This window comes from Rattus norvegicus, chromosome 18 (assembly GCF_036323735.1).
Source record: "Rattus norvegicus strain BN/NHsdMcwi chromosome 18, GRCr8, whole genome shotgun sequence".
NCBI lineage: Eukaryota > Metazoa > Chordata > Mammalia > Rodentia > Muridae > Rattus > Rattus norvegicus.
Genome location: NC_086036.1, coordinates 61,590,613 through 61,608,233, shown reverse-complemented (window position 1 = coordinate 61,608,233; position 17,621 = coordinate 61,590,613). Strand labels below are relative to the sequence as shown.

At 46.1% G+C, this 17,621-nt stretch overlaps 1 protein-coding gene across 1 annotated transcript; it reads right to left on the bottom strand.

The window, feature by feature from the left end:
- Positions 1-986: 986 nt before the first annotated feature.
- Positions 987-17,329, bottom strand: Sec11c (SEC11 homolog C, signal peptidase complex subunit). The gene is given in 6 exon segments (NM_153628.2): positions 987-1,083; positions 1,678-1,735; positions 3,521-3,640; positions 5,667-5,816; positions 8,814-8,923; positions 17,188-17,329. Coding segments are annotated over 6 exon segments (579 nt in total). The 5' UTR covers positions 17,275-17,329; the 3' UTR covers positions 987-1,029.
- Between the last annotated feature and the right edge of the window lie 292 nt (positions 17,330-17,621).

The window sequence follows — 17,621 nt, the reverse complement described above, 5'->3', positions numbered from 1 at the left end:
GAGAGTAACTTCTGATACCTTCCATTTGCTTCTCCTGCTAAATCTTTGGTCACGGTGATGATTACCACCTGAAACCCCAGTTTCTTTTCTCTCTTCCAACTACTCCAGAAACTCCATTAAGACTGTGTGGCTCCAGCACCTTGGAGAGTGGCAGGAGTCTCTACTTGCCCAGTATTTCAGTGAGGGACTGATTTCCATGCAGGGCTATTTAGAAAACAGCTAACTCTACTGAAGAGATCCCTGAGAGGTGGAAAGGGGCGAAGGAAAGAACGGCTTCCTTTGACGTCTGAACTCTCGCATTTTTCAAAGGTTTTGCATTGTTTTATAGTTAGTCATTTATCTATTATGTCTGTGCGGATCTGCCAGGTGAATGGATGTGCATTGTGACTGCGGGTGCCTGAGAAAGCCAGAGGGCCTGAACTGCCTGACGTGGGAACCAAGCCAGGTCCTCTGCTAGCAAGCATTAAGCTCTCCTGACTACTGAGCTATCTCTCCAGCTCCCACACTGTCTTTATAATTTACTGAATGCTTTAAATAACTGCACAAACCACCCCAAAATATATCACAAAAAAACAAAGCAGATTGCATCTGTTCCTTCTAAAAAGCTTTAGACTTCATTTGTTTATCAGATTTTACTTGAATGAATAAAAAGTCCTCCTCTTTGAAGAACCTGTCTTCCTCAGAGGCATCATAGTAAGCTGGGACTGTACTTTTGAAGCTACTTGCTGTGATCATGTGTTCTGTGCCATGCTCCCTCCTTCAGGCCGGGCCCGGACCCTGGCCCAGTGTCTGAAGCACTGCTGACCCCATGTTCTGTGGGAGCCACGGCCTGAGCAGCAGAGCCTGAGCAGACTCCAATCGAGGCCGCAAAAGGACGCCATGTTTACTGGTGAATCATTTATTTAGACAAGACAAAAACATCTCCACCTGGTTTCTCTTTATACAGAAAGTGGAACATTTCAAATATATTAGCTTTTCTCTTTTTCGACAGAATTCGTTTCAGTCTGGTCCCAGGAACTGCTTCTCATGTTAGGATTCACGTTTCAGTAACACGTATGCGCCCATCACAGCCAAAAGAGCGTACTGTAAAGAAAGCACAACGGGAAAGCATCGTGAGGTTTACGAATAAACCCGGGCTTATCGGTGTACTCAGATGAAGCCCACTCAGCGCTAAGCTGAGGACAGGCTCACAAGATGGCCTCTCCCCGGGCCTTGTTCTCTAAATTAGCCGCTCAATGCCTACTGAATAAAGAGCCAAAAACACACTGATGACTCGGAACCAAACACCTGACAGACACGGCCGATGGGGGGCTTCCTCCTTTGCACATTCCCTATCGTCCTTTTTAAAATAGAAATGTCATTTCTACTGAAGTTGGTTGTTAAATATGACCAGGCTTTTGATGCTACTTCAGATTATGCTAAAATTTTTCCATAATAACCTCAATCCTGTAAGCACCATTTCAGAACACAGTTAATGTAAAAGGTAAAAGAAGCTGTTTTAAAATAACTAATTTAAATGTTAATAATTTAGGTTATTGTATTAATTTGTAGGCAACTACAAATGCTCCCCAGAAAATCAATGGCAAACCATTTTATGCTGACTTCCTGTTTACAACTGCACAGGTAACAGCCCCACCATTAAAACTTAAGTAAACATACACATGCATGAATTCCTACCTTGAACTTAGGATAGTCGTTCATTATAATGGTGACCATGCCAACATATGGTAAGAACCTAGGTTTTGGGGATGAAAAGCACAAGATATAACATTTGTTTATCATATGGTGACATAGCGCTCACTGCCCTACACTTGAGGACACCAGTCTTCCTAAGGGCACACCACTACCTAAGGGTAGGGCTCACTCCCCGCTCAAGACCTGAGCAGCAGAGCTTACGAACACTAAAGGTTTTAGGCGGGTGCCTGGTTGGATCAGCAAAGCTTTCTGGCTGCACTTGGTACCATCTGCTCGAGCGCAATAACCAACTCTCATACACCCAGTCGGTTTGTCTTGAGGAAAGACGGACTCTCAGGTGTCCTATATAGAAACAGCTCCCAGGAAAAGCTTCAAACTAAAAGCATAGGGTTTACATGACCTGGAATGAACCAGACAGCAAATAAAGCCCTAAAGCACACAGAGCATTGGCCAGAACTTGAACGATTGTCATGATTTCCATCGCAGGGCTTTTCAGATTAACATGAGTTTCCTGAGGTATGAGCACAAATGTGCCCCCTGTAACTCAGACTCAAATACCACCATGGTCCCAGAGGGGACAGTGCAGAGCCAGTGATGGGCCACGGGATCAGATCGGCATGGAAGTGGTGTGCTCCACCAGCGCTGTCTACGCTAAGGAGAAACAGGTCCACAGCACCCTCCAGCCAGCAACCAGTGGCTTCCACCTCACTCCTGTCCATGACCTACATCAGCATCAGAAATACAGGACAGCTAGCAAGAAATCCCCTTGCCTCCCTGGAGACACGTGAGTGGAAGTGCAGCAGGGGAGAGTGGGCGAAGAGTCCCTGTGTCACCACCCGATTAATAAAGATGACCTTACACACAGGAGCTATCTGCCCTGCTGTGTGTGGCTGGGGTGGTAGACATTTCTAACGGGAGTCTTAAACTGGCCACTGAGAGAGGAAAAACATCTCCTTTACTGATTGTTTAAATGACGATACGTTCTGCACATTCAATCATAGTTAATCCTTGAAACAATCATGTATTTAAAAATTTCCACAAAACTTTCTAATTATGAGACACAAAGAGAGAATAATCCAAATGTCTCTTATAAAAAGTTTTCCAAAATGGTTGCCTGTGAAATTGTGGGTACCAACCAAACAGCATAGCCACTTAAAGAGTTTGTAAAAATGTGGATCTGACACGAAAAGCTACTCCTACTTACTGCCCTCCCAGCTACAGCTGTGTTAAATGTGCACACGGCTATAGCAGTGTCCAGACATTCACTGAAATGTTCAGCAGAGGCCATCTCTTAGACGGTTTCTAGTCATTGGCACTTAAAACCCCCAAATGACTAACCTTTAGGTGAAGGTGTGTTTTGGAACAGAATTAAACCCAGTGTATAGGTAATGTATTCTAGTTCAGTTATAGCTTTTGGGTCCTTGGATATCTAAGTTTTCATCTAAGAATTATTATTTATTTTATATGTACGGGTGTTTTGCCTGTTTGTATGTTGGTGTCAGTGTGAACAGTGCCCTAAGAGGCCAGAAGAGGCCATCAGATCCCCAGGACTGAAGCCACCGTGTGAGTGCTAGGATGAGACCTGGGTTCTCTGGAACAGTAGCCAGGCCTCTAACAGCCTGGCCTTGAATGTGTTCTGTTGAAGTCAGGGCATCACTGCATAAGCCAGGATTATACTTTGTTGGTCTCAAAGCACAGCCTGGACCTGCTTAGAGCACTTCTGATGTATCATGTGACAGATGGCTCTGCTCTCCTACGAGCTTCTCCGTTTCTGAGAATCTTCCTGGTTTCTGAACCTTCTGATTAACAACAAGTTCGTCCTTACCCTCGAGCTCTTCCTACCACGTCCTTCTTCTCCAGCCAGTTCTGGCCTTCTTTGTACAAGCCTCGATCATCAACTTCATTATTATCTCCTTTAGTCAGAAACTTGATGTCTCCATTATCTCTGGAAGGCAAATGACATCCTCTCAGAGATCATTTTCAGGACAGCGTCATCAGAAACGTATTAGTCTAACCCAGACATTACAGCCAGATGCAAACACTTAAAGAGCAGTTGAGGAAGACTTGACCTCTCTTTGGTCTAAGTTGAATGCTTACAGATCACTCCCCAGCTGAAGCACACATCTAATGACAATTTCATGGGCTTAAATTCCAAAACATTCAAGTAACCCTGGCAACCAAAGCACAAGCAAACCCCAGGCAATGGGAAGGCAATGTCTGACCACTGATACACGGCATCACTCCTCACCCAGCATCCTCTCGGTAAATACAGAGCTGGTACTTAACTTGTGTTTTAATCAAAAAAAGTAAGAGTATGAGTGTCACTCATCAATGGGCAAGATCATGGGAATCGCCCTGTCCAGGTTCACAGGGCTCCAGAACAGAGGAGGCAGTGAACTTCTCTATGCTTGCTTCAGCTGTTTCCCTCAAGTCTGACTCGGTCAGACGTGGCTGAATTCATGACCTGCACTGCTCTCGTTCCTCCTCAGTTGTGGTGGGAAAGTCTGTTAGGATGGACTCCTCCTCGTCTACATAGGAGCTTACCCGCACTGGTCTGGGTAAGACCAATGTGGTGGTGCTTTGTGAGCGACCTCAGGCTGACCAAATGCTTTACGTCCCTCACCACTAAGCACGTGATATAAAATCCCGTTTTCAGGGAAACGGCATCAGGCAAATACAGTCAGCTGACAGGCGGGACTCACTAAGTGTTCTACACAGGCTGCCACTGTAAACGTGGAAACTCACACAGAACTCTGAGGCTCTGCAGAGTTATGAAGAGGGGGTCTTTTCAGAAAAATGAAAACAGCACCGTCAGAGTGAGGAAAGGCTCAAAGCCTGCAAGCATCTGAACCCGTGTCTAAAGGAGCAGGTTGCGTGTGTAGGCTCCAGAGGGCAGTCATCACTGCCTCAGCTCGGAACACACTGTCGTATTCAGAGGTGGCTTTCGGAGGAGGTAAAAGCTCTGTCAGGCCATCCCTGATTCTTCCTCAGGAGCTTTGTAGGCAGAGGTCCCGTGACCATTAAACAGTGCCTGTGGTGAGCAGTGTGACTCAATCTGGATTAGGGTAAAAGTCAGTGGAATAGAGTGGGTATTTTAAGTAGACCTGGAAACCAGGAAAGGCATGAGTGTCCAATACCAGGGGTCAAACTCTCAGCCCCTCATTATCCTTCTCCCTCCTCCTGCCCAGGGTGAAAAATCCACCATCTTTTAAAAGACAGATCTAAATGTAAAAGACATATCCTAAATTTAATTTTATAACCATGAACACAAAATGCTATTATAAAAGCTACACAAAGGTAACGGTAACACATCAAGTATATAAAATGTAAATCCCTCACTCTCACATGGAAACTCTCTGTATCTGAGCTAGAATTAAATGTTTTTGTTTCAAAAACCAGATGTTATTAAGGTCTTAAGTCATCACTGCTACCTAAGGGGAGGTCGAGGCTGGCTGTCAGGGATGGACTAATACAGGACATGTTATGGCCAAATCATGAGGTGTCCTGGGGAAGGAGGTTTTATCCAGCAAGGACTGAAGTTACTGCTTAAAAAATGTCCCTTTGGCTAAAGTAAGACAGAGGAACAGCTAGCTTTATTATACGTCAGAAGGAAATCCTGGTGTCGGAGCAGTCAGTGTGGTTAGCACGTGACTCTGAGAGACTCCTTTGAGCAGTTAATAGGCCCCTGCGTTTGTGTAGCCGTCTGGATTTGTTTTCCCTTGTCTTTTTATTTTATTTTTTACACATTTTAGTAAACATTATCTCCCTTAGCCCTCATAATCACCCTGTGAGTTGTGGGTAAAATACTGTCCCTCCCGGTTTACAGACCAAGTCATGTCACTGGTGCAAAGTGGCCGGGTTAATAAACAGCAGAATGAGAACAAATCTCACTCTTCCGACTTCTCACTGCTCTTTAAAAACATTGACCAAAATTTACACTACCAAAGTAAAAGCAAGTAAAGCCTCTTTACTTTTCATGAACCTTGATTACTCTGTGAACTATCGGAATGTCTCTTCCTTCAACTTTAAAAACAACTATTTCACCAGCTCTGATGGGATCCTCCCGGAAATTTGTGAGGAACAGCAGATCTCCCCTGTGAAAGGCCGGCTCCATACTGCCACTGGAAAGAAACACAGTCACTGTCAGTGGCTCCCAGTATCCATAGGTTAGTACAAGTGAACTCCCAACCACCCTGGAGTCCATGTTTACAAAGACACTGCACATAAACCTGCAGGGTTTCCCTCCAGCTCGGATGAGGAAATGGCTGGTGGCGCTTGTGCATGGAAGGGCACCAGGGCTCCTTCTCTCGGCCTGTCACCCCACAGTCTGCTTCTCACTCCTTGAACAAGTACTGCATTGGAGCTGAACCAAGAATAGGGTCAACTGTGAAGTAAAAGCTGCCTACTCCACAAATGCAGTCCATTTGAGCTGCACACTGTTAGTTCTGGTTAGTATCTGAAGCCATCCCTTCGCTTCATGGCACAGCCTCAGCACCCACAACACTGCAGGATGTTTTCAGGGGAAGGGAAACAAGTGAGTTAGCTAGCAGGCCCTGTCACGAAGCATGCTGACAGCTGGGACAAAGCTTGAACCCCATTTTTGTATCTTTCAGCGGCATGTCGACCATGCTCTTTCACAAGAGCCCAGTGCTAACAAGTATTATTGGAGTAGAAGGCGGATAAGGAAACTTCATGGTAATCTATTTGAACTCTTTAGTTCAAATCTATGCCAAAATCTCTGATGTACTCAAAGTGAACTGCAAGCTGCTGAGACTTGAAAGTCAGAATGTAATGCAAGGAATCCTGAAAGGAATGAGAACTACAAATTCGACTGCATCGGAACTGTGCAACCGAGGATGAGCTGTTTATATCTGTTTATCAAGGAGGAGGAAGAAGCAGGCTGACTGAGGCTCATGAAGCTGGGCCTCCTTCCAGCCCCCAGTACTGGAGCTGCACAAGCTTCCCAGCAGACAGAGGCAGGGAAGAGATTCGTGGCTAAGCTGGCCTAAGTGTCCGCAAGGGCTCTGTGTTAAAGTGAATCGCGAGCTCTGAGTACAGGATCATACCTGGCATGCTAACCGGGAAAGCTGAATAAGAAGGGGAAAGGGCTGACAACAGAACTAAGGAGAGAGAGATAAAAGGCAGCTGGGTAAAATGAATTTGGCTCCAACATGGAACCCTACTGTGTCTCCCTCTAAAGGTGGCTGTGCTTCTGACTTTATTTCCTTTTACAGAAGAACAGCTAAAACGCCTGCTTTCTCCATTGATGGCTTCATCTTCATTCTTTCAATGAATTTCCCAAAGCCACCAGTATGGAAGTCAGTATTAGAAAACTCTCTTGGTTGTGACAACAGACTGCACTGACAAAAGGTACCCCCTCCCAGAGTCCCAGGGCTAAGAGGGAGCACTGATGTCCGGCAATTCTCCAAGTCCAGTAGCATCAACTTATAGGTCTCCTCTTCCATGGCTGGGGACCCCCAAGCAACTCTCAGGGACTTTACCAGCTCATGACTTCAAATCAAACTGCTTTAAACCCATAAAGGACTTTTTGAGTCCCTGGGCATGCATGTGTGATTAGAAGGGAGCCTAGTGATCTTAGATCCAGTCTTGTTCGAAACGCTTGTGATAATGTCAGTGTGCCTTGGACTGTACATGAGGGCACTCCAGACTCCGCCTCTCCATCTTGCATCTGAAGATGGGACCCAATGCCTTACCCAGACTTACAAGCACACTACAAAGACACTCTGCCACTGACATTCACCCCAGGCCTTCTTCCAAGAAGCTTGTTTGTCTGTCTGTTTTTCTCCTCCCCTCCTTCCTTCCTCCTGTTTTATCCTGATACGAATAAAACTCAGGACCTTGAATGTGCTATGCACTTGCTTCACCATAGCCTGACATCCCGAGCCTTCTTCAAAAAAAGAAAAGAAAAGAAAACATTCCCTCACACAGCTTCTGAGCACTATACCCACCTACGTTTAAAAGTGGGGTTACTGCAACTGAAGCAGGGTTATGGTGTCCAGGGCCCAGGAGCCAGGTGGCCTGGTGCCTTCCTCACTCCTGACTGTGTGAATACACACACACACACACACACACACACACACACACACACACACACACGCTCCTCTGTGAACTACACTTCCCACCCCTTGGTTAGTCACACTAAGGTAGCTGGGGAAATACAGATGCGGCTGTAGCCCTATGATCTGTCAGCAGAGCCCAATACAAGGAAAGGCTCTGGTTTAGAAACAGCAAATGCCCTGCACTGTGGCTTTGGCTTCTGGACTGGTCAGCTATGACTCTGATCAAGTGATCACAATAGCTCCCCTTCTATCCCATACAACAAAGGGGTTCTATTGCTACCAACAATGGGACTTAATGATGTCAGACACACAGGACAAAGCACCCTGGTGCACCTGCTGGCTCCAGGGAGGGCCATTTAACTTCAAATGAACTGAAGATTTCTCCCTGAATAACTATGGCTGCGCGAAGTTGACAATATCCTCTCTTCTAAAGCAGATACAGGTTAATAAGCACAACAGGAGGTAGTGGCCATTGGCATCTCCTGACACTTGCTGTGCACTGGAGGGACACACACCCCTCCTACTAGGTATGGCTTAAGATTTTAAACTAGTTAGACAGAAAGGTCGTTTTGTATACAGATAATGCTATCTCGCTTAGGTGAACTCTTGTACTAGAATACTAAAAGCACTGCATCAGCAAGATCTGAAACAGTGGCTCTCAACCCATGGGTTACAATGCATCTGGGGTCCAACGACCTTTTCACAGGGGTCACCTAAGACCATCAGAAATCAGATATTTACATTACGATTCTTAACAGTAGCAAAATGATGGTCATGAAGTAGCAACAAAAGTAACTTTATGGTTGGGGGTCTCCACAGCTGTATTAAAAGGGTCGCAGCACTAGGAAGGCTGGGAACAACTGCTCTAAAACAGCAGCTAAAAAGATATTGTCTTTCAGTTAAATAAACGCTCTCAAGTGCCATCAAAAAAGGCTGTCGAGTAGTTTATCCAATTAAAATCTTAAGCTCATGGCTGTCACTCAAGGCACCCTCGTTCCTGGATCCCAGGGCAGGATGGGAGCCAGGATCAGGACCTACCTCAGTACCACCACGATGGGACTCTCACTGCCCGTGAGCACAATTAAGCCTTTCCATATCATGAGCGCAGAAGACACAATCATGGCAAAGTTTAGGACCTGGTAGTAAAGCTGGAACAGAAAAAGACCAAACCCAAAGTGAAAACTGACGGCGAAATAGTCAACGTTCACGGGGTGGAGCTTGGAGGTGCTTATATAATTTAAACAAGATATAATTCTAGGACAGGGAGTATTTCAACTTTTATCACAGGATATGACTTCCAAATATCACCTCACAGACGGTGAGAAAAGAGGGGGAAGCAGCTATCTGTGGGCTTGAGCAGCTATGACTGCTACAGCCTCCTCACCCTCAAATACCCCTGTATAGCAGGGGGGCTCTGTTGCTCTAGAGGTGAGGCTTGGTGACCCCAGAAATGCTGGGTACGGCATCCTAAATACCTGATGCTGTCTCCCAAATATAGACTTGGGATCCCCCAACAAGGCTAGTAATAGCTCTGGGGTTCCCAGCACTTCAAACCCTAAACGTTTCCCCAACCATAACTCAACCACTGGTAACTCCCATTCCAGCCTGGTACAGATGCAGCTTAGCATCAGCTAGCTGTCAGCCCCATGCTCTCACCCTGAAACTCTGACACACCTCAAGTAACTTCACCTATACTGCACATTAGCCCACAACTAAAGATGGCCTCCAATGGAAGCTAAACGGTACTGTAGGGCTCAACCAGAAGGTCTCTGCAACTGCAAAAACAAAAAACAAAACTTACCTGTTAAAAAGTTTAGAAACAAAGCTTTTAAAATGCCTGCATGTTTAAATGATCAATAATTCTTCAAACAATAAACAGTAAATAATTGGTTAAGAACACACGTAGAGGAGTCACAGAAGCCAAGAGATCATATCATGGCTGCTGTTAGCGGTGAGTAAGGCTCTGAGCTTTCCAGTCCTAGCTCGGAAACTCCCTCCAACCCACAGGGCTCACCTGGCTCCTTTGGTGCTGCACATGTGCTGAGGTGCAGACTCTCCCTTGCCACAGCTGCCTGCTATACCTGCCAATCCCTGGGGACTAACGGGAAAATCAACACCGGTGCACATCCCAACCCCCTTCCAACAATAGCTGAACTGTCAGCGGGATGCCCACAATCCTCTGTGAGGCCACAAAAACTAAAGCTACCCTTGTTAACTCTACCCAAGAGATGAGTTCTTCAGGCCCAGCCCTTCCCACAAGGCAAGAAGGCGCCTGCCTTTGGTATCCATCTGCCTCAGTCTTCCTACCCCAAGTCCTGCAATTGTCAGGATGATTTGCAGAACCATATGGACTCAGTTGACTCGAGCCTGGATCCCTCAGCTCCAGCAACCTTCATCCCTGCCTTTGGACCATCTGCCCTGGAATGGAAACTATTTCAAGGCCATAAAATCCCTTCTCTCGTCCCTCATAGTCTCTAGATGTCTGGACACACTGATAGGCCAGGGCTGTTCTTGCAGGACCTTTCAGGACTTCCGCCCTCACCACAGCTTTCGATCCCTAGCACACAGCACTCACACAGTAGTGCCGACCCCTTCCACAGGCCTGGTAGCCTTTACTCCACTGGGAGAGGAAACCCCAGTCAGTGCAGTGGGTAGGAATGGGGAGGACTGGGTACCTCACATGCCTCAACTTTCAGAGAAAGAAGATGTACTTCAGCCTGCCCTCTCTTCTCTCCATTTCTAAAGGCTTCTGCTACAACCAACTGAGTCTCAAAGGATCCATGTCATGGGATAGCATTTTTCCTCAGTTTCTCTGGAGCCTCTCAGCATTTCTAGTTCTCTGGCTACTTCAGTTACCATTTTTTTCTCTGTCTTCCAGCTTCTAGAACCTGGGTAATCTTGTTTCCTTGCCTGGACTCCTTTTTTTTTTTTTTTTTTTTTTTTTTTTTCGGAGCTGGGGACTGAACTCAGGGCCTTGCGCTTCCTAGGCAAGCGCTCTACCACTGAGCTAAATCCCCAACCCCTTTGCCTGGACTCCTTATCTTGAAATAGTTGATGACTAAACATCTTTTAGTGTGTTTCAGAAGAAGTAAAGTCAGCTACGTTAGAGCCCATCTTAAGTATCTATCAGCCTTGCACACTTCCTGCTGAAGTGAGTTTGGAACAGGGGCCAGATCATGTGGTACGAAACTTCATTTCCTCAAATATTCAAATCTAACTTCAACTGAAACAGAAGAGATTGGTTTTGACTTTTGGTGTTCTAGCACAGTGGGGTATACTGTATACATTGAGATGACAAGATATTTAAAGCTTTACCACAAACAACTGATAGATGTTTGAGGTGACAGTGTTGCTAATCACGGTGTTTGATCATTATATAATGTAAACGTAACTGAACCTTCACACCATACCCCATAAAGACACACAGTCTAAGTGTACATTTTTAAAACAGTTTATATACATCAAAGTACAGTTTTCAAAATGCACATGGCCAGCAGAAATGCAACTAAGGACAGTGAGGAAGGAATACCTAGCAGGGAAGTGCTCGGTGGCTTTATAGGGTCCTGACATTGGAGTCTGTACCATCCCTCGAAGCGGTGGCTTTCAAACACATACTAAAATCATTTGGCACGCCTAAGAACTGCATTTCAAACAAGCTCCCAGGTGACACTGAAGCTGCTGGCTTGTGACCACAACTCAAGGGCCATTGTGCTCTAATACTGGTCCTCACCAACACACTGGAATCACAAGGGAAAGCTCAGGAAAGCAAGCCAACTGAATCCATGTCAGGAAACACGGGCGTCCATATTCCCTGGACCTTAGCTGAGAGATTCTGGTGGGTGAGGGAGTGAGTGGGTTGGGGCTGGACACTGTTCCACATCTCTCCCATCCGATCAGCTTAAGACACTCCACCGTGAATGCTTCCTCCATATTATGCCTTCTTCTTCCACCTTTGACATCCCTTCTCCACAGCAAAAGGTCTCAAAGGAGCTGCTGCCCTAGGTAGAAACTCCATCTACTCTCTGAATATTTTATCCTCTTGACAGTTCCTCCCTCTCCACCTGAACCTTCAAATGTTGCCATTGGCACCCTCAGGCTAATTCCTCCCAACTGCCTGGAACTACAGGGAATCTTTGAACGTAACTGAAATGCTTCAAGTCACACACATAGCTGACCTTACCTTTCCTAACACCAAAGTAGTCCCATTGCTATAACCCTCATCAAAGTCAGTAACAGAGCCGCACTGGGCCACTGTAAGAGCCTTCTACGAGCCTTCTAATCCATTCCACATGTATGCTTGCCCTCAGTGTCATCTGGTCACTCCTGTGCATAACCCCTTCAGCTGCAGCCTACTCTCTTATATGGCCTCTCATGCCCAGCCACACGTGTAGTATCTGTCGGTGCTTCAAACAGTGCATGCCTTTCTCCTTCAAGCCCATCACCTAGGGGTTTGCTCTGCCCAGAAAGTTCCTTCCCTAGCCTCTTGGCATATCCAAAACTCACTGGTTCTCAAGTCCCACGTTTAACACCAGTGCCCCTGGGAAGCCAATGTGGGAGACCAAGAGTCACCAAACTTTCTATTTCAAGGGCTGGATAGGTTTAGGTTTATAAGCCACACAATAACTATCAAAGCCACTTAGCTTCGTTGTTGGGTTGGGAAAGCAGCCCCAGACAACGTCTAAAAGGATCTGCACGGCTATGTGCCAGGAGAATTTTGTAAGAGCTGGCCAAGCACTGCAGCTTGCCAGTCTTTGCCGCAGGCCAGCTCGCCTCCCTGCTTCCTGTTCTCATCACAGCCCGCTGTCTCCTCGCAGCACCTATCACCACCAGCTGTACACACACTCACTCACTTGTCTTCACACTAGACTGTGAATTTCACAGTGGCAGAGATCATTCCCACCTTGCTCAGAACTGTATTCTCAACAGTCAACACAGGTCTGGGAACAGCCAGTATTCCATTTGCTAAATAATGACAAACACCTTGAGCACACTCTGAATGCAAACAAACCAGCATAAGGGAAATAGAGTGCCAACAACAGGTAAAACCTTAAAGCTACAACTTTCCAATGAGGAAATATAAGCAGCAAGTAAACATTTAGAAGGTTCAAATCCATAATCCCCTCACCTTCCCAGGCAATTAAAGTTTGAGTGTTTTTAATGCCAAGACCCAGGAGTAGTACTACACTCCTGGGTACACTGTGTGAGAATGCAAGTTGATGTAAGGACCCTCAACTGACATTAATATCAAAAGATTACTGTCAGTCCAGGGTTCCTGCTTCAAGGAATTCATCAGAAACAGCGACAGATAGAAAATTGGAGTCCAAAGATATTTATACCAGTCTTATTTCTAATAATGAGGAAAAGTAGAAAAAGGCAGATTGCTCCACTATTTCAAATAATGGGTAAACAACTTTGGTATCAAACACTAAGCATGCTGAATAAAAAGATATCAACTCCAAGAAGACCTTTGGCAAACTATAAGCACAGGTGGTGGTCCAAGATACACCCAAAGGTGATCTTAGAATTGTAGTTACAAATCATTGATCTCTCTCTCTCTCTCTCTCTCTCTCTCTCTCTCTCTCTCTCTCTTTCTCTCTCTCTCTCTCTCTCTCTCTCTCTCTGTGTATGTGTGTGTGTGTGTGTGTGTTTGTGTACTAGTGCTCATTGTGTGGAAGTCAGAGATTAAGCTCAGGTGTCTTTCTTCAGGAAACCATTATGTGGTGGTTTGAATGATAATAGCCCCCACAGGGTCTTGGGGAATGGCACTATTAGAAGCTGTGGCCTTGTTGGAGTAGGTGTGGCCTTGTTGAAGTAGGTGTGGCCTTGTTGGAGGAAGTGTGTCACTGGGGGTGGGCTTTAAGGTTTCAAATGCTCAAGCCAGGCCCAGTGTCACTCTCTCTTCCTGCTGCCTGCCAATCCAGATGTGAAATTCTTGGCTACCTCTCCAGCACTGTGTCTGCCTGAGTGCTTTCAGCCATAAAACCTCTAAACTATAAGGCAACCCGATTAAATATTTCCCTTTATAAGAGTTGCTGTGTCCATGATATCTCTTCACAACAATAAAAACTCTAAGACACCATCCATCTTGATTTTTTTGAGACAAGGTTGTTTACTACTAGCCTGGGGTAGGCTGACTAGAGCTTCAGGGATCTACCTAGTATCTACTTCCCCAGCCCTAGGATTAAAACACACTGGCTCTTCATGGATTTCTGGAGAGTGAGGGTCGAACCCAGTGAAGCAAGCACTTTCCAGACTTAGCCATCTTTTCAGCCCCAAGCATTGATTTTCTTCCTGTGCTGGCTAGTTTTACATCAGTTTGACACAGGCTAGAGAGTCATTAGGAAGGAAGAACATCAAACGAGAAAGGGCTTCCATCAGATTGGCCTGTGGGCAAGCCTGTGGTGAATTTTCCTCGTTGATGACTGGTGTGGGGGAGGTGACCCAGCTCCACTGAAAGGAGGACCTAAAAAGAAGTTTAAAGTAACTTTGGTATTTTGGTGCTGTGTATCCCTCTAGTTGACAGCGTGAACCTGGAAGAGTGAGACCTGTGGCAGACTAAAATCCCATGCAATAGCCAACTTCATTCAGAGCATCTGGCAATTTATACTCGGGGGTTAGGAAGAACCACGTAAGCAAGGTGTTGTGTACCACAGGGGCATGCCACATGTTGCAGAAACATGGAAGCACACGAAGAACAGCTGAAGTAAACTCACTCCTGTCTGGGCACCTGGGTAGAGAATAACAATACCAGAACAGGTCTGTGTTTCAAAAAAACAAAACAAAACAAAAACAAAAAACTGAGGTCGCAAGCCGCTTGCCTTTTTTGGAATTGTCTCACAAGCACTCAGAATTCTCACAGGACTCTATTCTTGGACTGTGTTCCAATGTGATACAATTGATATGAAAGTAGAAAAAAGAACTATAATTCAATAATCGAGCCACACGCTATGTTTAACCACTTGGCTATTGTATCTATTTGCACATTATGAAAACAATCACAGTATTCCCAGAAGAGCAAAAACAAAAATGAAACAAAACAAAAAAGAGTCTAGGCAGATGTCACTTGCTACAAGCCTTCTCCCCCTGCCCTGCCTGACCTAGAGGACAGTGTGTGAAAACAACAGCTATTTCATTATCGACTACAGATCTAGTTGGGAAAGTCCCAAACCATCATTTTAAACAAGGACTGTTAATTTTTTTAATAGGTTCTCAGAACCCCAGTCTCTATCTGGCCAAAAAGCAAGTTACAGACTCTTACCACTTATTGAATAGAACTCTGAGTCAAGAACACATTTTCCGGTCTGATTCTCTGTGCTTGAAAACAAATCATTTGTGAGGTAATAGAGTCAATTCCCTAATAACACTTCCTTTGATAAAGACTGAAGAGAAAGCCAAACACACAGAAACCTAACAATGGAACATCCCACAGGCCTTACTTCTGAAACCCTACCTTTAAAAACATCTACAAATCTGAGTGCAGGTTTGGCAGCCAGGAAACATAATTTTAACCAAACTGTAGACAGGCTGAACCCCTTCCAAATATACCCCGACCGCATTTGCATGGTACTTTGTGTTATTCCTCATTTTGGCTCATCAAATAACGACCCCAACGAGCTTTAAAATAAGCCCACACCCAGCCACTGGAATCAGCAAGTTCCAAGGAGTTTTAAAGCAAACATCTCAGGCCAGATATTCTGGCCACTGGGCAGCAAAAACACCAGTCACTGTATCACTTCCTGTCTTCCTCACTGCAGAAACAAAGAGCCCTTGTCTTGCATGTGGCTCTCATTTAGTAAGTGGTGGCAGTAGAGAAAGAGGGTCCTGCCTCAAAGCCTGACAAGGTGTCACAGGATCCTGGTAAGAAGGGAAAAGAGTAAGAAGCAAGCAAAAAAAGACAAAAGGATTTTTTTTCAACTATAAAAAAAAAGCAGTACAGAAACCGAGCTTCTAAATTTTAACTAGTAGACCACCAGAACGAGCCACACACGCGCTACTGACCCAAGTGACACAAGGAGCAGACTGAGGGACTGATATTGCACCTGCTAGTTAGCAGTGGCAGCCATTAGTAATCAGTACCAAACATTTAAAAACTTTATCCAGTCGTCTAAATCTAAAATGAAGCTGTACTTTCTGTGAACAGTGTCCAGGAGCAGGGGGCACTAGGCTTTGCTGTTCCAAGCCAGTGATATTCCCTACTAAAACTCTTCTTAGCCACCCGGGCCACATAAGTTCCTCAGCATAGCTGGCCACAACCGGATCTTAATCATTTCAAGAAATTCAAGTCACCAAACCGTCCCATATGGCTGCGTGTTTCTGAAATTCTACAGGACAAAAAGAAAAAAAAAGAAAAAAAAAGACATGGGGAGAAATAGAAAAGGGGGAAGAAAGGGAAAGGAAGATGGAAAAAACAAAAGGAGGAAGGCTGAGGGAGAGGGAGGGAGATGCCTACTCTCATTATCATAGTTCCTGTCTCTCCATAGAGGAACAAATATTTGTGCCATCCAAATCATGAAAGCATCAGGTTCAAAACCATCTTCAAGAAAGACCTCACTTTTCTTACCACAGTGTGTCATCATTGGTAATAGAAGAGTGGCTATCTGTCAAGATACCGGGGGACTACAGTGCCTAGAAGCTTACCCAATCATACTTTTCCTGGCCGATGGAGGAAATGATGGGGCATGGTAAGGGGTGGGGGTGGGGGCAAAAAGAAACTGCCTCAGCGGGCTTCTTACAGAGCAGTGGAAAATGAAGCCCAGCTGTCCAAGGACCCCCAGCCCTTATGGCCTTCCATACAGACGGTGCTGCAGAAAAGATGGACTCGGAAAGTTAGAGGAAACTCCTGAAATCCTTTTATGAATGTTGGTTCCGTCTATGATGACTGAGCACCACCTAGGATGCAGGAACAACACTGAGTCCTGATGCATGCCCCAAGAAAACCAGCCCCACTAACTGAGAAGAAGAAGAAAAAAATCAGTTTGAGAGGTATCCTTGAACAGCTCAGTAAGAAAGTTCCCCTTGGTCAGCCTCTTAGCCACTTGCAACAGTGCGCAGCCAGGCCTCTGGAGCAACACAGGGAAAGCTGTTCCCTCTTCACTGAGTGGCCCTCAAAACGCGCAGACAGCTGTCACTCGCGCTCCAGTCATCTCCCTTCACTTCCGCAAGCGCACATGCCATCCATTGCGCTCCCCTTCCCGCACCCCCTCCCCAATTTTCTCTTGTCAATGAAGGAATGCAATCACTTGCCCACACGTGAGTCTGGGAAGATCTGAACCTAGGGTCTCTGGGTGACAGGGAGCTCAGGTCACACGGAACTGTCCTTGCCCTAGAGAGCTTCGCAGAGGGAAGCCCCAACTCCTGCAGTCGCTGCGGGTCCCGGTGCACTGGACGCGCCCCCCACCAGAGCCTCAGTTACCTGTCGTTTGTTCATCTTCCTCAAGTCCCCAAAGATGTCCAGGCTGGACGTGGGGAGATGCGTCCCCACGGCGCCCGCACGAACCATGGCGGGGTCTCTGGGGGCCCAGGCGGCCGGCCGGCTCGGTCTGTCACACTCGGCTGCGGAGCACCGGCCGGCCCCGCCCACCAGCCCGCATCCTTGTGGCACGTGACCATAGTCTTGCGTAGGCTTCTGGGAATTGTAGTCTCGTGAGAGTCATCTCCCCCATAGGACCTAGAGAAACTGAGAGAAGAAGAACTACAACTTCCAGAATGCTTCGGGCAAAGAGCCTCGGCCAGTGAAGACCCAGGGCTCCTGGGGAGCGTGGCGAGCGGGCTGTGAAGCCTTAGCCGACCCTTCTAGGAGATTGTAAGGTAGCTGGTGAGCCTCGTGTCTAGGTGGAAACTCGGGGA